Consider the following 20967-nt stretch of genomic DNA (forward strand, 5'->3'; position numbering starts at 1 on the left):
GGGGTCAAAGGCCCAAAAACAGAAACACATTTTAAATATTACTATTCTAAACGCAGAAAGATGCTGGAATAAAAGGTGTTATGTTACCGAACAGTTTCTTAACTATGAACTCTGAAACTCAATACGTGTCATTGCTTGGTTAATTCAATCCTCAGTCATTTGCCAGAAAATCACAAATTTTGTGGGGAGCACATTTCCCGTAAGACTTAAAATACAGCTGATTTTTTTTCTTCTTTTGTAAGCACAAGCTTCTCAGAAAATTCCCTCGAAAGCTCCATCTCTTCCCCCAGTACCACGCTTACCGCTTTCTGAAATGGTCTATGTATTTAACAATGTGCAATGATAATTATTAATTATTCCACAAAAGCACGGTAGTTTTTGCTTTCGTTTTTCAAAGCACAGATGACAGCATGACGCAAGTACGGAAGTCCCTTCTCTTGGAACTAAAACGAACTGTACCGATTGATAACTCGGATATATTTTAATGAAGCACAAGACCAACAGTGGTGGAGTTTGATACTTCTATTTACTTACTATATGATGATTGTGGAGCACTGTACGCTTTCACAACACAATGCAGTTTTAGTTCGTTTTACAGTTAAATAGACAATGGTAAATACGAGCGTGAACGAGAGCTCAAGCAAATCATAATAATTCGCTTTTTTACTCATGTATGCATTTTTTTACCGTAACTTGAAATGAGTCATGGTATTCGCACAGTCTTTCAAGTTACCCGCACGACATGGCTATGCTGTGGAGATTTCTCCTTATTTCCCTTCAAGACTAGCATGTGCAACATCTCAGTATTATGGCATAGCAGGTACTCTACTTCTCAACTCTCCCTGATTTTCCAATAAACTGTGCACTGTCACTCTTATGTGTGCTTTAGTGATTGAGCGTTTAAAATCGGCAGTATCATAAAGTACTGCCAGCTGGTAATGGATCTTTTATTCTGTAAAACACGTATCGAAACACTTGTATTGTATCAGCTGTCTACGTGAGTAGGGTTAGTATTAAAAGATTGTACTTGGTGCATTTATTCTTAAATTCTTTTTGACCCTTATCTTTGAGATTAACAGCTGAACAGGTGGTGAGCAAGTAAAACATCCGTGAGTAGAAAACCTTACAGTTGACTACTTTACAGCCTGAATCATAAATTAATTTCTAATATAGCAAGACATTTTTAGGGGCTGAGGGTGTACCGCAGGCCCAACACGTCAGGATACTATTACTCTGTAGAAAAACTAGAATGTCAGGATAACATCCCTTTTTGTGGGATTGATTCCGTCAGTCCTTGCTGGCATATTCTGTGACTTTTGCAGCTCAGTGCTTGACTGAACTACTGGGTCACTCCTGTAAAAGGCATACATTGTGTGCTGAACCGGTGACCAAATGAATAACCTATACAAGACTGAATAATGATTTTATTAGTTTGTGGGTGATAGAAGCATAAATCACTGCTGGACGCTTTAGTTCTATATTTTAGATACAGTGAAAGTGAGTTTTCCTGAGACAAAGTGATTCTAGTTGAAGATGCCACTGTAGTGGGTCGGAAAAACACATTGTCCCTTAAATCCAAATTGAGGACATTAACATGATATATAGTTTGAAGAAGAAGAACTAATTGTTTTTAAACTGTTTGCAAATTTGCTGAGATTAGATATGTTAACAATGGGATAACTTTCATATTTTGTTTTATAAATGTCATTTTATTTCACTGAAGTATTTGCTATGTGAACAGCATATTATTTACTTTGTATCTTTAATGAATGTTTGAGATGATAGTCATTGAATATTTTGTTTATGAACATAACAAGCAAGTGAATTGTGCTAGCAGTCACATAGCCTGTCTAACTCAGGTTGTAGTTAGTCTCCAAATCAGTAATCTTCTTATTTTTTTCACCACTATGCCCTTGCATTCATCTCCCTTTCATGCACGCCAGTGATTTACAGCTTACAGTCAGCGTGCTAAAGAATTCCAGGATCCTACCTAGTTCATAGTTACTAGGCTTGTAGTACCTTCAAGAAGCCTATCCTAAATTCCTAGTTGTCCCCAAGCACTGTGTGGTTAAGTAACATGCTCAAGGTCACATATGGTGAATGAGAGCTGAAGGAATCAAACACTGTACCACAAGAACTACAGCTCCCAGTCTTAACTGTCTGTACTTACTGCTAGACTCCCTCTCTGAAGTAATTTACCTTTGCCTCCATTGTACACAGTAACTCTAGAGTTAGCTGGTTCTACCCTGCTTCTTTCTTAGTACCAGCCTGGCTGGCCTTAGTTCCTCTTTGGACCTTATGGGTTCAATATAAATCTTCTTGTCTGTTTTTTTTTCTTTCAAATTGAATGTATTGAGCAGCTTCATGTGTTCATTATAGTCCACATTTCACACTTTTTTTACTATCTTAGTTTAATTTTTTAGACTTTTTTTTTCTGCTTGCCTGCTATCTCATGTGAAGTATGGCCCTTTGTACTGAATGTAATGTTGCAAATGAAGTGTCTTATGTATCGAAAGAAAGATTCCCATTTTTTGGAGTCCCTGCTCTTGGCAGTACACCCAAGCATACTGTTTCCGTAGCTACTGCTCACTTGTACAAAGCAGATTTTTTTTTTAGCTATGATTATGACATGTAGGTCTTTCTGTTGTGTTAACACATCTCAGTTTTGTTGTTGTTACTACTGTGTTATTTCATAGATATACAAATGAAGTAAAAAGCTGTAGCCTGCATGAACGTTGGAAAGGCCTTCAGCTTCAATATGCAGAAAACATGAATGGGCAGTGTGCAGAAAAAATAAAGTGAGGCCTAAATGGCTTTTGGAGCCTCACCTTGGAGCTTTTCTCCCCGGGCCTCTGCTGAAAATGGACATGAATCCTGTCAGACTATCCCAGTCAACAAATGTAAAATAAATAAAATAAATTGTAGGTGGTTGGAAGCTGTCTGAGTTGGGAGTGAGGATGAAATGGTTATCTGCAAGTCCTCCAGAGTGCTTGTAAGTATATGTTTGTATTTCTGTATTTATATCTGTGTATCTATCTTGTGGTGATTTGTCCAAGACTAGTTTCTAGGCCTAGTACTCCCCGAGTGCTGGAATAAGCTCTACCCTCAAGAGCCCTGAATCAGATTACTTGGAAAGTGAATGAGTAAAGGCACATTGCTATTCAGGTTCCACTGAGGTCATTATTGCTTCATCTCTGTCAGAGATATTTGTAACTCATAGTACGTGAATCTTGTGTAGTTGGTAGCTTTTTTGCAGGTGACAGGTAAATGCAAGCCAATCTTTCATAGATAGTAAGAAAAATTACTGTTGGGCTTGATCTGCTGAAAAGAGTTATCAGCGAAGAAAGGAGGTGGAGTCTTGGGCTTGGTGTTTAAAAATATGGAAAGTTGAACCCTGTGAAAGAAGGATCCTGATGTCAAGCAACCTGTTCATTGGGGGTACTGGGAAAATAATTGAACAATAATGTTGATGTTGTGGTAGTGGTAAGATCATGCAGTTTTGTTCACTCCAGAGAATATTGCAAGGTTATATAGGATGTTTTGGTTTATTGCAGAAGGTCAGAGAACTGTTTGTCTCTCTAGCCCATCAATTATGGGTAGCTGCCTCACCCTGGGCCAAGACTTCTTTGCAGTGAGTAGAGTCCCTTTGTTTAGTTTGTTTTGGGTGGGTTACAGATATAGCCCAAGTCTCTAGATCACACACCTTGTTAGGACTGACTGGCTCTCAGATTTTACAAGTATCTAAAGAGAGAGGACTTGCCTGGCTTAGAAAGGCTTGTGGTCAATTCTTTCTGCAGTGGCTGAATAAACATATTTTTGTTTTTTATCCTTTTTTCATAGGTTTATAGGTTCATAGGTTCATAGGTTGGTACTAGGCTATCAGCCCTAGGGCCTATACAAGCCTAGACATAACAATTCCCTGGCTATTTCTTCCCACATTATTTACTTTCCTGGACCCCTGTCTAGCAGGGCGACTGACGTGATCCCTGGGGTGAATTTCCTTTCTCCCATCCAATCATCAATGTTCCTCTTGAAGAGGTCCAAAGAGGCACTCTGCTTGACATGTATGGGCAATCTATTCCAGAGTCTGGGGAGTCTCTGGGTCAGGAACCTATCCCTCCAGCATGTTTTGTTTATTGTGATGACAAGGTTTAGATCCCTGGAGCGTGTAGCTCTGAGGGATTGGGATTTCTTTAAGTGTAGCATGTCCAACAGCTCTGGGTTTGACATGGCCTTGTATGTTAAGCAGAGATCGCCTCTGAGTAGACGATATGCGACAGTATAGCTGGAGTTTTTTAAGGCGGTCAGCGTAGGGCATCTGCTTTAGGCCTGTGATTCTTTTAGTGAGGTATTTCTGAGGCCTTTCCAGTTGTTGCAGATGTCTTGAGAGGTACATACCAAATGGGGCGTTGTATTCTATAATGGGTCTAATGAGGGATGAGTACAGTGGGACAATGACCTCCTTTTTTCTGGATGAAAAGCCCTTCGTGATGAGGTGTGCCACATAGAAGGATTTCCTGACTGTTGTGGCGATGTGGTTATCGAAGGTGAGACCACTGTCCACCTGTGTCCCTAAGTCTCTTATCACACTTTCTGTGTTTAGTGTACTGCCACCTATATGGTAATTCATGGATACATGTTTTTCCCAAAGGGGATAACAATACATTTCTTGGCATTGAGCTTGAGCCCATGGCTCTGGCACCAAGCATCTGTTTCTGTAAGGCCCTTTTGAAGAGTATCCACATCATTTGGGGATTCAATAATGGCTCCCAGTTTGCAGTCATCTGCAAACTTTGTTAGCCAGAGTCCCTTAGTGTTGACCTGTACTTCAGAGAAGTAGATGCCAAACAAGAGCGCCCCAGGACTGAACCCTGAGGTACTCCACTTGTCACTTGTCTGGAGCTGGATTTGGAGTCGGCTACTTTTACAGTGTGGGTTCTATCAGTAAGCCATTTAGCAACCCATTGGGTGACATAGGGATTAATGCCCAACTTAGTAAGTTTATCTATGATTCCAGAGTGGGGGATGGTGTCAAAGGCCTTGGCAAGGTCTAGATAGGCTGTGTGGACCACCTTACCCTTGTCCATGGCTCTGGAGACTGATTCAAAGAAGTCAATCAGGTTCAGGAGACAAGATCGGCCCTTCACAAACTCAAACTGGGTGGAGTCCAGTGTTTGAAGGTTGCCAGTGTCTTTGTTTATAAGTTCCATGATAATACGCTCATGGCCTTGCAGATAAGGCTTGTCAGACTGATGGGACGGTAGTTTCCGGGATCTAAGGTGGATCCCCCCTTGTGGATTGGGATAACTGTAGGTATGCGCCACTCAGTGGGCACGAAACCTGAGGTGAGGCTATGATTAAACATGACACTTAGGTGAGGTACCAGTTCATATTGTAGTTCATGTAGTACACAGCCCGGGATGTCATCTGGTCCCATGGATGCTGTATTCTTGGCTTTAGAGAGTGCGTTTTGTACCTGTGTGGCCATTATTACTGGAATTTGGCAATCTTCCGGTATTGAGATGGGCCATTTAGGGGGTGAGAGGGGGGTGAGGTTGGCACTGAATCGATCTGCCAGGATATTGGCAATATCCTTTGGATCAGTATATTTAATGCCATTCTGTTTTAGCTCAGAGCAGATCTGAGCATTGCCATTTAGATTCTTGACATAGTTATAGAATGTTTTGTGGTTGTCTTTGGAATCTTTGGCAATTTTATTTTCGTAACTAGCTTTGGAGGATTTTATGAGGCATCTCAGTTTCTTACTGAGGCTAGTAAGGGAGTTTTTTGCATCCTGGGATTTTCCTCTTTTCTGCAAAAGTTTCTTCCTTTTGTTGTAAAGTTTGTTTATGGCAGGGGACCACCAGATTGGCTTCCTTTATTTGGATGAGAGCATTTTGGTTCTATTTGGGATGGCTCGATTCATGCATGAGTGGATGTGCTCGTACAGTGCCTTAGTGTAGGATTCAGCAGTTGAACTTTCAGTTCCGCCTGCATGGGTGTTATGAAGTTTGTCACTTCTGACTTGAGTAGCATGAAGTTGGCTTTGGAGAAGTTTTTATGGTGGTTTCTTTACTGGGGGTGGGGTGGGATGTGGATGTTAAGGGTGATTAGCTTATGGTCAGACCTGACTAACGAGGGGGTGACCATAGGTATGGAGCATTGATTTCCCATGTTGGTAATGACCAGGTCTAGGATATTGGAGCCCCTGGTGGGACTATGGATTAGTTGATCCAGGGCATTGGAATTTATGAATTCCAAGAACCGTTGCGCAAAGGTGTTGGGACATGAGTAGTTTTCCCAGTTAATGGCAGGGTAGTTAAAATCAATATCTTAATATTTTCCAGTATGTTTAGAAAGGTGTAGTGAGAATCTTGGGGTATGGTGGGGGATCTGTAGCAAGCTACAATTTGGATTGCAGTCTTACCTAGTGTTAGTTGCACTTGGAGAATTTCAGACACATTGTGTTGGCCAACTAGCCTGGTGGTGTGAATATCCTTGGTGAATATTGACACTCCTCCACCTTTAGTGTTTCAGTCCTGGTTTGGTGGCCGAAAAGTGTGGTAAGAGTTGTAACCTGGTATTGCAGGGGTGCTCTCTGGAGCCTTGAACCAGGTCTCAGTTACTGCACAGATATCGATGTTCTCCATTTTTAGGAGTGCCTCGAGAGAGTGCATTTTGAGGTTTAGACTTCTAGCATTGAGTAGCATTACCTTCAGATTTTGCATGCTTGTACCTGTTACGGTGATGGTTTTGTCCTTTGAAGTTTGCCTAAAAAAGGCACTATAGGGGTGGCAAGAGCCTTAGACAGTAACCTGAATCCCAGTGGCGACAGGTGCAGACCATCTCTGGCAAAGCATCGTGGTCTGTCAATCATGTCATCCCAGGCAGACAGATACTGGATCCCCTTTGAATGACATCATAAGCTTAGCCAATTGTTGAAGTCAATCATTTTATCCTTATATTGTGGTATCATTCTGGGCGAAGGCAGGATGCTACTCAGTGCTAGGGTCATACCTGCCTGGGCCACATGATCCGAGAGCTCTTCCATGTCTCTTTTCTTGTAGTCCAGGGAGGTACGTCTCAAGTCATTCACTCCAACATGGACAATGACAGAGTCATATTTGTACTTGTTGTGGAGTGACTTGAGTGCATGCGTTATGTGGCGGATCCTGGCACCCGACAGGCAGCTGACTGTAATTTTCTCCTTATTCAACCTGGTGAGAGGGACATCAGTGTGCCGGACTATAGAGTCACCTATGACTAAAGTGTTAGGTACATTGTCTTGCCTTAGGGGCTGTTGCTGGGTGGCACACTGGTGTTGTGAACTATGTGACACATTGGTTGTGATTGGTGTTTGTTTGCGTTTCAGCTTTAGAGGTCTTTGTTGCTTGGGCAGGTTACAGTTAAGGGCCTCTGCATATGTGGATTTAGTGTTGCTATATGTGGGTGTTGGTGGTGTGGGTTTAGAAGGGCTGTGTTGCTTGAGATGTAGTGTGGGTGTTAACCTTCTCCTCTTGACTGTTTAGCACAATCTTGGGTGGAGAGAGCTTTGCTTCCATTTTGGCTATGTAAGTGCATCTCTCACAGGTTGTAGTGTTAGGTGGTAGGAGGAGAGGGTTGTCTGTGTACATGAGGCAATTGCTGCATTGCCCCAGTATGCCCAGATTCACCAGGTGGACAGGAGAAATCACCGGAAGCTGACCCTTGGACATGCTTGGTTTGGGGCTTTTTTTTCTTTGTAAAGTATAGGAGCTGTTTCCTTAGCAAGGTACTTTGCAATTATAGGCTGTTTAGTGCCTACTATTAATTTCTCCTTGTTAACAAGGAGAGTCCAGTGTTTGTATGAGTTTAAGGCTTCCTAGGGCTTTCCAGCAGGTATTAGAGAAAGTGCTAGTCACAGGGATGCTTAAAGGTAAGATTGAAAAGAATGCACTCTGCAGTGTGCACTAGAGAAGTTAGATGTGAAAGTAGGTAACTTGAGTTTTACCTGTTTAAAAAGTTAAGGTTTAGTGGAGAGTTATTTTTAAAACAGCAAGATGGATTGAAAGGGGTGGTCACTTTTGTATTTTGGTACTACGAAATACTGTAGGATGGCCAATAAATTTAAATAATTGAAGGGGTGGGATTTCAAAATGATGATTTTGTGATTACTCACATAAGCCAGTGAAAGTAGAGAGAAATGAGATATATGGTCAGATTAACATAAGAGGTGGGCAACTAGAAAGACAGTGGTATTTAACAAGACAACTTAAATGGGTGGGAGGGCGGGAAAAATTCTGCCTGACTCAGAACAGAGAGAGCTGTGGTCTCTTTTGAAGTTTTAATATGCTGTTAAAACAGAATGCAAGCAAAACACAAAGTAAAGAAAACAAACTACAGTATTCAAAATATAGAAAGGCAATACAGTAATACAAAAAATACAGCAAACTAACCTTTCCTTCACAGCAAAGTGTAGCAGAGTCTGGATGAGCCTTTCTGTGTTTGTTGTTTAATTTAGAGTTGCATTAATGTAAGGTTATGAAGAGTGCTTGTAGAGTTATGACATCCTTTTTTCAGTAATTTCTCTCATATTCTGTGTTATTTGTTGCAGGCACTTGAAGGATAAAGTTCATAGGTTGCCATTCCATGGGCTGATCTCTAAGACAGGCCTGGAGGCATAGCACAGTCTAACAGGTTTCCATTTTTGTGTGGGTCGCAGGACTGTTCTGTGCTTGTATACTTTTGTTCATAGTCTTCAGTTAAGTCAAAGATCTGTTGGAAGGAGCATCATTACTAGGGTTTTTGTATAGGCCAGTCTAATCAGTCTGATCTTATCTTCCAAAAGGAGCTAGTGAGTGGTTGCTGCTCTAGTTATAATATTCTGAACTAATTATGCAGCCCAGGAGCAAAAAAAGTTAAATTTTTAGTATTTCAGAAGTTTGTTTGTGTCTTTCGGCTTTTCTCGGTTAGGGGTCACCACAACGGAACTCCGGTCCGCTAATGATTGGTAGTGGATTTTTACGTACCGGGTTACCAGCCCTGACTCACAACCTTCATCGAAGGCACGCCCCATTCACGTATGCCTCCACACAAGACGCTCTAGCTGATAATCGAACGGGACAACGTCTTGCTATGAGGCAACAATGCTACCGCAGCACCACCACCGCAGTAGTAAATAGGATATTTTCTGAAGTTGCAGGCTGATGTATCCCTTCCTAAATGCACCATTTTATTGATTGAGCTGCTGGCAGTAACACCGCTACTACTCTTATATTTTAAGGATTAGTAAGAGACTGCTGCAGTGATGGCTAAAATTAATGCTGAGGTATTGACACATCTCAGTAAACAGTACAGAAAATGGTGCTGTGTGATCTCCCTTACCTATTTCTTATGGTAGTGGAGGAAAATTGCTTTACAGTTGTGAAATGTTTTTAAGTTGGAGGATTGGGATACTGCTGTAGATTAAAATGTTGCAGTCCTTATAAAGCTAATGAGCGAACGTGTTCAAATGTCATGTAAGAATGTGAATGATTGTCTAATAAGTCAGTCATACTTATAATTAACTCAGTATTTTCCTAGTGGGTCTCTTTCAGTTCCTTCCACCCAAGAGTTTGAATTTTGAGGCTTTGTGAGAGAGGGAACATTTTCATTGCTTTTGTAGAACCTTAAAGAGTTCAGTGATCTAGACAAATGTATCTGTAAGTTCCTGGCTGGTTTAAACTTCATTTCTGATCTTGAGCAAGTATTTCTAGATACTTCCAATTGTGGTGGGAATTGTATATTTGATGTTTCGTTTTTTCTCTGACAAAGGTTTGAAAGTGACTGGTACTCAATGAAAGAAACTACATTTTCTGGGTTCTTTGAGTTTCAAACTTTGAACCTACTGTTATATATGACATTGTGCTAGTGGGAGTTCATCCTTCAGACAAAGGTTGTCTGAAGAAGGTGAGAAACAGAATAGTTTTGATGTTTTAAGTTTAACTTCAGAAATGCGGCCCTATGTCTATGAATAGCCATGTCATGCTGTCTGTTTCATTTATTTTTTTTTTTATTCTGCAGTCTGTAGGGTGATATTTTACTGACTGACTTTACCGTGTACTGAAAATAGGTTAACAAAGATCAGAATCCTTCCTCTTTAAGAAGGAGTTCTGTCTGGTGAAGCAGAGAATACCCCGGAGAAAGGCAAAAGAAAAAAAAAAAAGATTGAGCTGAGGCCATCAACCTTGGGGGGATATATGCCAAAAAATGTTATTATTTCTAGGCGAGACAGCAAAAAAAAAAAAGTGAGGTTCAGAAATTCTTTTTTTTTTCCTCTTTGGGTTGGTCCTTAAGAGGCTGATCTTTTGGAAGGGATAGACTGTCAGTTGACAGGGCAGAGGTTTCAGGTCAGGGATTATTGGTGATTAGAACCAACAGCTCTTGCAAGGAATTTACTAAGTGACTTCATAGGCAGTCTCCACTCCTGCAGAATTTGAGGGTTGTCCATTACTTTGTCCTGTCCCCTTCCTGTCTGACCCTTCTTTCCAGTTCTTCCTCAACTTGTTTTGTTTCCATTGAGGAAGGTGTTAGTAATAAGTACCTTATGGTTACAGAGTGCACTGCATAGAGGTCACAGGATAGAATTTGTTTCTGAAGTGTGTATGGGTTCTGGAATGGTTCAGAGCTTTGGCTGTCTTTACAGGGTCTCTGCTGAAATCTGTGTTTAGGAAGAGAGTCAAGGTGAAAAATACAGGATAGTCATTTTACAGTCCCTCCTCCCTCTGCTGCTTTGTGGAGCATAGAAGATTCCTTTCAATTTAAAAGAATAGCTACTGGAATGTACCCGTATCCACAGCATAAAGGAAGTGTCTCATGTTTCAGTTGGGAAGTCAGCACTTCAGTTCATGGTGCTCACCACGGGTCTATATCCCTTCATTGAACTTGTATTTTATTGAATAACTAATCCTCAGACCCTAATTTTTGAAGTCCCTATTCAGAGAACGACCTAAGCATCAAACTGAAATTCATTGAAATGAAATGCTTCAGTTGGCCAACACCGCGAATGTTAAATATGCTGTGACAGTAAACCTTTTTTATGTTTTTGCAGAGGGGCTAACTTTACTTCAGGATCTTTTAAGCTCAAGAGTTGTATCTTCAGGGCAAAATGTTTAAGAGGTTCTCAGGGATGTTGGCAAGTGAGGTGAATTTAAGCAGGCGAATAACATAAACTGTCCTTCCTGCATTTTTGACCATGGACACCTTGTATGTTGGTTATGCAGCAATTTTTGGGTCCTGTTCATTTCAGGCTCTGTGGCCGGTGGGGAAGATGGAACATTGCTTCTCTCTAAAAGAGGTTCTGTTATTTTTCTAGCCATCAAATTTCAGAGGATGCTACACAAATAAGTCCTCTAGGTCACATTGGGCAGTACCATCTTTTTACCTCCATGTGAGCTCTATAGAGTTGTACTGTAACTTCCAGTGATCCTTTTGACAACATTCATTTATAAATTCACAGTATAAATAAATGTTCCTGTCTTTAGAAGTGTACGTGTTATTAAAGAAGTATAAACAGGAAGTGATCAACACAACCTCACCTTTGTGTCGTATCATTTATTAGATTCCAAGTTTTAAAGTATACTTTGTAAGCCATAATAAACACAGTGAATCATACATTTTGTGTTTTGCAAGCAATTTACATTATGTACGTAAAAGCTAAAGCTACACATATACTATCATTAGCATTTTTATTCATCTTGCTATGAGGTTAAATATGAGACTAAGCAATTATTTTTGTTTTACTTGGCTGTTGAACTTTATGAATGTAATGTATATTACTTGGTGAATGCTTATGATATATATCATTGAATGCCTGTTTACAAATGTTTGTAGTATGTTGGAGTTTTTCTTCCTGGGCCTCCACTGAAAAGGTTTTTTGACTAAACCTGTCGCTCGTTCCTCTGTAGTATAGATGGCGAATAGGCAAAGTAGTTTGTTCATATGCTTTATTAAATAGAAACACATCAGGATGGGTAGCAGCATTACAAAATATAAACAAACTAATTAACAAATTCTTCCAGAGAGTGGTGAAGACAGCCGAGAGGATCATTAAGACCACCTTACCACCTATCCACGACTTGTACTTATCCAGATGTCTCAGCAGGTCCAGAGGAATAATTAAAGACTGCACTCACCCTGCTTACACACTATTATTGCATCTATCATCTGGAAAGCAGTTCCGAAGCATACGTTGCAGAACTACGAGATTCGGGAACAGCTTCTTCCATAATGTCATCAGGCTGCTGAACTCTAATAACCACTACACTCCATGATGTCCATCTGGGTCAGTAGAAACTGTCTCAATTTGTGCAAGTACCTGGTTACCAGTCTCACCTAATACTTAGTGCAACATTCACCTTGACTGTAACTAATAGGCCATCTAGGGCAGTAGCAATGCAGTAAAATATCTCTTCTTTCAGTGCAATACATACAAATCCATAAATTAACCATAGTGCAAAACTCTAAGGTCCATAGTGCAATGCCCTAATGTTCACAGTGCAATACTCAACGTGTCTTTCTGTGCAAGGATTAATGCAATGTCTTAACCAAGTACCTGTGTAATACTAAAGTCTCATGCAAGTAAGTGTTCAGTTCAAAAAGTGTTAAAATGTGTTTCTAATTATGTGCAATATTAGTCTGTCTACCTGCATGTCTGTGATGTAATAGCCAAGTGTTACATGTGTAAATGTCTGTGAAAATAGTCTATATGTTGTCTGCACATTGAGTCTTCTTCTTCTTCTTTCGGCTGCTCCCTTAGGGGTCGCCACAGCAGATCAACTGTTTCCATTTCTTCCTGTCCTCTGCATCTTGCTCTATCACACCAACCACCTGCATGTCCTCTCTCACCGCATCCATAAACCCTATCTTAGACCTTCCTCTTTTCCCGTTACCTGGCAGCTTCATCCTTAGCATCTTTTTCCCAATATACTCTGCATCCCTCCTCAGCACATGTCCAAACCAACGTAATCTTGCCTCTCTGGCTTTGTTTCCAAACCTTCCAACCTGGGCTGACCCTCTCATATACTTATTCCTAATCCTGTCCATCCTCGTCACACTCAGTGCAAATCTTAACATCTTCCATTCTGCCACATCAAGCTCTGACTCTTGCCTTTTTGTCAATGCCACTGTCTCCAACTCATATAACATAGCTGGTCTCACTACCCTCTTGTAGACCTTCCTTTTCACTCTTACTGGTACTCGTCTGTCACAAATCACTCCTGACACTCTTCTCCACCTACTCCATCCTGCCTCTACTCTCTTCTTCACCTCTCTTCCACACTCACCATTACTCTGAACTGTTGATCCCAAGTGCTTAAACTCATTCACCTGGAGATACGGAATTTCGTTCAGCTTTTGCACTTGCGTGATTTCTGAATGACAATAAAGTTTACTTTGACTTTTGAGTTTGACTTTGAACAGATAGACTACACAGGCTTACATGCTTACATCTCAACAGCTTACTGCAAAATGGCAGTCAAGCTCGCACATGCTCAGTATTTATACACTTGTGCACACCCCTAGAAAGCTTCTTAAAACTGTTCACACATATTGATCTACATCCTCCCTCTTAAATAGATTTCCCTCAATGAAATGACAGTGGAATAAGACAAACAATAATATAGAAATTAGAAACAAACGCAATGTTCATGTCCAAGTTGCCGTGTATCTGTAACGTGGTCTGGAAATGCAAGCTGATCTAGTACTGTAGTAATCAGAACTGAGTTTAGCAACAGCGACAGTCTTCAGTGAACAACTCATGTCAGGAACTTCAGGGTTCATCTCAGGAAAAAGGATATTTACGGGAATGTCCTCTGGAACTGGAACGCTGGATAGCTCACTCTGAGATAAAGAACCTTTCTCACAGGCTAGCTGCTGTGGTACAGGCTTGGACACCTGCATCAAGTGTTTCAGATTCCGCCTAAACTCTACTCCTTCTGATTCCACAATGTATGATCTCGGCTCAGGGCAAATACTCTTTACAACTCCAATCCAATCATAACCTTTGCATGTTTGCATTCTCATTCACGTAATGGATTGAGCAGTTTACCGGATTTGTCTTAATAAGACTTCTGGGATAGGTGTTTCTTTAACAGATGTACTTTCACTGATCTGTTATTCTTAGCATTTGGAACTAATAAACTACTGCTGGCTGGTAATGTGGTTCTGGTTAATCTCAACAGAAGTCTCTGGGAAGGTGAACCAAGATGTTTATCATGGGGAATGTTTCTGAGATTCAGGAAATATCACTAGTGTTTGGTTTTGACTTCTGAAGTAACTGTTTTGCACTTTGAACTGCACATTCTGCCAAACCATTTGACTGTGGATATTCAGGACTACTCGTAACATGAATAAAGTCCCACTCTTTGGCAAATCCTTTGAATTGCTGGCTAGTTAACTGTGTAACATTGTCAGAAATAACTTTGTACAAACTACCATGGACTGCAAAATGACACTTCATCTTGGTAATGACTGTACTGGATGCTACATTAGGAAGTAGATCATTCTCAAACCAGTTGGAATAAAAGTCTACTAACATCAAGTAATGTTGACCATTCCATTCGAAAATGTCAGTGGCTACTGTCGACCAAGGAAGCTCAGGAATCTGTTTTAGCTGAAGTGGTTCCTTCTGTTGATGTGGCTTTGTAGTACTGCATACAGAACAAGATGAAAGTGCTCTCTCAATATCTTGTGGTATAGCAGGTCAAAACACTAGTCCTGTCTCCCACCTTTTAGTAGAATCAGTTCCTGGGTGGCCACAATGCAAGACAGTAATATACTCTTGTTACAAGGACTTTGGAACAATGACTTTTGGACATTTCATAATGATGCCACTGTCAGACAAAATCTCATCTCTGTAAGGAAAATATGTTTGTACTTCTTGAGGTAAACTAGATTGTTTTGATGGCCATCCTTGATTGGTAAAGGGGTTGAGCTTCTGTAAAACAGGATCTGAGGCTGTATGATTTCTAAGCTCATCAAGACGTGTGGAAGAAAAAATCCTCACTCTGCAATATTAATGTCAAACAGAAGTGGAGCTGGTCTACAAAATCCTTCAGCCATGCCAGCAAATTATGCCCAAACATATTAAAAAATATGGCCTTTGTAATGATAGACGAACACGCTGTTGTATGTGTCTGCAGTAACATTCAAATGGACAAACTATTTGAAATGCTTTACTTTGTATGCTTTGAAATGGCTGTATTTTGTGAAATAACTGTACTGTAACACTGCAAAGCCGTGTGAATACTTCATACACTTTAGACAATTATAATAGCTTTGATTAATGTGAAAAAGTGGTGCTTAGTGAAAAAATGCAGTTGTTTCCCTTATTTTATTAATTTTATGTGATTCAGACTTTATTTCAAACATTTTCCTTAGTTATTTTGAATATTTCTATTAATGTACCTTAGTATTGGATATTTCTGTTACTTAGAAATTCGTTTATAGTGTTCTGAATGCCTCGTTTCATATTTTGTGAATAAAAAATAGTTTGAGCAAGTTTTAATACTTGAAATTTGTTTGTGACCGGTTTTGCGAGTTATACTTGCAGTAGGAATGATTCACTACTATATATTCCTCCAGTCTTAACCGAGTGCCTCTCCGTCTTGAAAGCTGAGGAATCTGGATTCCATTCTGACACCATGTCCTTTTTAGACATGCCACTTCTGACACCATGTCACTCATCACTCTCTAGTAGAGATGACAAACAGGTGGTGTAGTTTGTTTATATGCTTTATTACATAGAAACGCATCAGGATGGACATTAGCATTACAAAATATAAATGAGCTGATTAACAGCTTACTACAAAATGGCTGTCAGGCTCGCACGTGCTCAGTATTTAAACACTTGTGCAAGCCCATGGAAAGCTTCTTAAAGCTGTCCACACATTGATCTACAAAACTCATTTGGACAAACACAGAAAACAAAAACAAAATTAAATAAATATAATAAAAACAAATGTTTGGTGATAAGGACATTATGTCCCTGTCTCTCTGCATATATATATATATATATATATATATATATATATATATATATATGTATATGTGTGTGTATATATGTGTATATATATGTGTGTATATAATAGTGCTCAGACAAGCTCCACGTGGGTTTACAGAATGGTCCTAGCAGCAGGGAACTCAGAAAAGCGACTACCTTCTGGATTTAAGTATCTTTGCTTTTTTTCACTTGAAATAGCTTCTGTAGCTTACCTTGAACTAGCCTGAACTGTTATTTAACTGATTGTTGCATTATTTTAAAATCTGCACTTAAAGTTACATTTTAGTCGAATTTGATCGAAAGTTTGCTTGTTTGTTTAATTTAACTGTGGAGGCTGCCCACTAAAGTGTGCTAGCCTGTGTAACTAATTTATCACTGTTTCTGCATTTTCTGTGTGTTTCTACCAAAAAAACAAAAAAATAATCTTTGTCTTCCCGCCTTCCTCGACTAGTTTAGACCAGTTTACAGGCATTGCTGTATTCTGGGCTGTGGTGTAGTTCCTGTGTTGTCCATTACCTTACTTGGATAGAAGGAAGTTTCTTTGCTCACCAGTGGGAGTGGGGAGCCTTGAGCAGCCTACCTGTCCTTGGGGGAAGTGACCTCAGCACAAGAAGCTGTAGTAATTGGTTGTTTGGGACCATTTCCAGCTCTTTTGTAATTCACTGTTTAAAATCCGCCTCTGGGCATTTTTTTCTGGCTATACTGCTCGGACAAGCTCCACATGGGTTTACAGAGTGGTCCTAGCAGCAGGGAACTCAGAAAAGCGACTACCTTCTGGATTTAAGTATCTTTGCTTTTTTTTTCACTTGAAATAGCTTCTGTAGCTTACCTTGAACTAGCCTGAACTGTTATTTAACTGATTGCTATATTATTTTAAAATCTGCACTTAAAGTTACATTTTAGTCGAATTTGATCGAAAGTTTGCTTGTTTGTTTGTTTAATTTAACTGTGGAGGCTGCCCACTAAAGTATGCTAGCCTGTGCAACTAATTTATCACTGTTTCTGCATTTTCTGTGTGTTTCTACCAAAAAAACAAAAAAATAATCCTTGTCTTCCCGCCTTCCTCGACTAGTTTAGACCAGTTTACAGGCATTGCTGTATTCTGGGCTGTGGTGTAGTTCCTGTGTTGTCCATTACCTTACTTGGATAGAAGGAAGTTTCTTTGCTCACCATTGGGAGTGGGGAGCCTTGAGCAGCCTACCTGTCCTTGGGGGAAGTGACCTCAGCACAAGAAGCTGTAGTAATTGGTTGTTTTGGACCATTTCCAGCTCATTTGTAGTTCACTGTTTAAAATCCGCCTCTGGGCATTTTTTTCTGGCTATACTGCTCAGACAAGCTCCACGTGAGTTTACAGAGTGGTCCTAGCAGCAGGGAACTCAGAAAAGCGACTACCTTCTGGATTTAAGTATCTTTGCTTTTTGCTTTTTTTTTACTTGAAATAGCTTCTGTAGCTTACCTTGAACTAGCCTGAACTGTTATTTAACTGATTGCTGCATTATTTTAAAATCTGCACTTAGTTACATTTTAGTCGAATTTGATCGAAAGTTTGCTTGTTTGTTTGTTTAATTTAACTGTCAAGGCTGCCCACTAAAGTGTGCTAGCCTGTGTAACTAATTTATCACTGTTTCTGCATTTTCTGTGTGTTTCTACCAAAAAAACAAAAAAAACAAAAAAATAATCCTTGTCTTCCCGCCTTCCTCGACTAGTTTAGACCAGTTTACAGGCATTGCTGTATTCTGGGCTGTGGTGTAGTTCCTGTGTTGTCCATTACCTTGCTTGGATAGAAGGAAGTTTCTTTGCTCACCAGTGGGAGTGGGGTGCCTTGAGCAGCCTACCTGTCCTTGGGGGAAGTGACCTCAGCACAAGAAGCTGTAGTAATTGGTTGTTTGGGACCATTTCCAGCTCTTTTGTAGTTCACTGTTTAAAATCCGCGTTTGCACGGCTTTGTGCGGTCGTACGCATAGCGCAACGCTGGTTAAACTTTTTCTGGCTTCGCTAAGTCTGTTCTTCAAATTTTCCCTTAAGGAAGCTCTACTCTACTTTTAGTATAACCAGACTACTCACTGTATTATAAGCCTAGCACTTGTTCTCAATACTTCTCTACTAAGTAAGCACTCTCGTACTAAGTAAAGCACTACATCTACTTACCACCCCTGTGAATACCCACTTCCCTTAAAGGTATACCACTCGCTTATACTGTTCTAGCATGTCAAGTGGTAGATTACTGGTGTCGTCTCCAGTTCAGCTGGTCAATCTGGGCATCTTGAGACAATGCTACAATTGTCTCATGTACACAGACAACCCTCTCCTCCTCCCAACAAACACAAATACATGTGAGCGATGCAACTATATAGCCAAACTGGAGGCTGAACTCTCTCAACTCAGGGCTGGCATGACCAGACAGGAGGAGATGGCAACCACACACACAACAATCCCAGTCCCACATAGACCTACCACAACTGCAAACCAAACATAAAAACACAAAGACATACTCGGAGGCTCTAATAAAAAACTTACCAAAACAACAGAGGCTCCCAAAGCAGACATCCAAAAATCCACCACCTCAAAACAAAACACATGCAACACATACTTCAATAAATCAGTGTGTCGACCAATCGCAGCCCTTAAGGCCAAACACCTTGCCTGATACACTAGTAATAGGTGACTCCATAGTCAGACACACTGATGTCCCACTGACCAGGCTGAACAAGGAGAAGGTGACTGTGAGCTGTCTATCGGGAGCTAGGATCAGCCACATAACACACGCACTCAGGTCACTCCAAAGCAAGTACAAATATGACTACCTCATTGTCCATGCTGGTGTGAATGACCTGAGACGTACCTCCCTGGACTACATGAAAATAGACATAGAGGAGCTCTGCGATTATGTAGCCCAGGCTGGTATGACCCTGACCCTGAGCAGCATCTTGCCCTCACCAAGAATGATACCACAATACAAAGACAAGATGATCAGCTTTAACAATTGGCTCAAGTACTGGTGTAATTCTAAGGGGATTCAATGTCTGTCTGCCTGGGATGATATGTTGGACAAGCCACGCTGCTTCGCAAGGGATGGCTTACACCTGTCACCACTGGGCTTCCAGATATTGGCTAAGGCTCTTGCCACCCCCATAGTGTCTTTTTTAGGCAAGGCTCAAAAGACAAACCCACCTCCTTAGAAAACAAAAATGGAAAAAAACTAAGGGTAATGCTGCTCAACGCTAGAAGTCTAAATCTCAAGATGCAGGCACTTGATGCACTCCTCGGCATGGAGAACATCGACGTCTGTGCAGTAACTGAAACCTGGTTCAAGGCTCCTGAGAGCACCCCAGCGCTACCAGGCTATACCTCGTATCATGCTTTTCAGCCCCAAAACCCGGGCCGAACCACAAAGGGAGGGGAGTGTCCATATTCATAAAGGACACCCACACCTCCAGGTTAGTAGCAACACATGAAGCATCAGAGACCATACAGGTGCAACTAACCGTAGGCAAAACTGCTGTACAACTGGTAGCATGTTACAGACCACCCTCCCAATCTCAAGAACCCCACTCATCCTTCCTGAAGACATTGGAGGATATGAATGTATCACAAAATACTATCATACTGGGAGACTTCAACTACCCAAACATAGATTGGGTACATTATTCTAGCCCTAATACCCTAGCCCAAAGGTTCCTGGAATTCATAAATTCAAATGCACTGGAACAACTAGTCACCTCTCCCACTAGGGGAGATAATATACTAGACCTGATCATCACAAACATGGGGACAAAATGCTCCACACCGGAAGTATACCCCTCACTAGTGAGATCTGACCACAAACTAATCACCCTGGATATACATATCCCACCTCCACCTCCAGCACAAATGACCACAGTGAAAAACTTCTCAAAAGCAGACTTCACTCTTCCTAAGACTGAGATGGTATCCTTTAAGCCCACTGTGCCAGTGGATACCACATCCCACAATGCCGAATCCTTCACAAATGCTTTCTATGGACATCTCCAAGAATGCATGGATCATGCAATCCCAAACAAATCCAAGTCCCTCTCCACCAGATGTAAGCATCCTGTCTGGTGGACCTCAGCCATAAACAAATTGTATAACAAAAGAAGGAAGCTACTGCACGTCAGAGCAAAATCCCATGAAGGGAAGACATCTCTGATCAACATTAGCAGAAAACTACGTTCTCTCATAAAAACATCCAAGGCAAACTTTGAGAGAAAAATCGCTAAGGACACTAAAGATAACCACAAAGCCTTCTTCAGCTATGTTAGAAACCTGGGCGGAAACCCTCAGATATGCTCAGAGTTGGTTCACAACAACAAAAAAATACACTGAACCGACAGATATTGCTAACATTCTGGCTGACAGGTTCAGTGCAAATTTCTCGCCTCCTTCACCCCCAAAAGAAGAAATACTTATCCCAGCTGAATGTAATCTCCCTGTCATCTCAGATGTCCAAGTGAGAACCGCCCTAAACAAAGCAAAAAACACAGCATCAATGGGACCTGACGGTATCCCCGGGTGCGTGTTATGTGAATTCCAAGAGGAGCTAAACCCACACATAAAAATGCTATTTAACCTTAGCCTTACTTCGGGATATGTACCTGAACACTGGCGTACAGCAACAGTTGTCTCACTCCACAAGGGGAGTGCCTCTACAGACCCTGGAAACTACTGCCCCATAAGCTTGACTAGCCTGCTCTGCAAAGCTATGGAAAGAATCATTATGGAACTCATAAACAGAGACATAGGGGACCTACAGACGCTTGACCCCACCCAGTTCGGCTTTGTAAAGGGCAGATCCTGCCTTTTAAACCTGGTTGACTTTTTTTTGAAACAGTCACTAGAGCCATTGATGAGGGCAAAGCAGTCCATACAGCATACCTGGACTTGGCTAAGGCCTTCGACACAATACCCCAGTCAGGCATCATAGATAAGCT

At 40.9% G+C, this 20967-nt stretch overlaps 1 protein-coding gene across 2 annotated transcripts in view; it reads left to right on the forward strand.

The window, feature by feature from the left end:
- Nucleotides 1–412: 412 nt before the first annotated feature.
- PEX7 (peroxisomal biogenesis factor 7) overlaps nucleotides 413–20967 on the forward strand; it is a 1759991-nt gene continuing 1739436 nt past the window's right edge. The window contains exon 1 of one of the 2 annotated variants that reach the window (XM_044076447.1): nucleotides 413–820. In XM_044076447.1, the coding sequence (XP_043932382.1) occupies nucleotides 706–820 (115 nt within the window). In that variant the 5' untranslated portion in view covers nucleotides 413–705. The remainder of the gene's footprint in view (nucleotides 821–20967) is intronic. The other variant, XM_044076438.1, reaches the window with a different exon arrangement.

Source organism: Protopterus annectens, chromosome 1.part1 (assembly GCF_019279795.1).
Source record: "Protopterus annectens isolate FY-2018-M chromosome 1.part1, PAN1.0, whole genome shotgun sequence".
NCBI classification, from domain to species: domain Eukaryota; kingdom Metazoa; phylum Chordata; order Ceratodontiformes; family Protopteridae; genus Protopterus; species Protopterus annectens.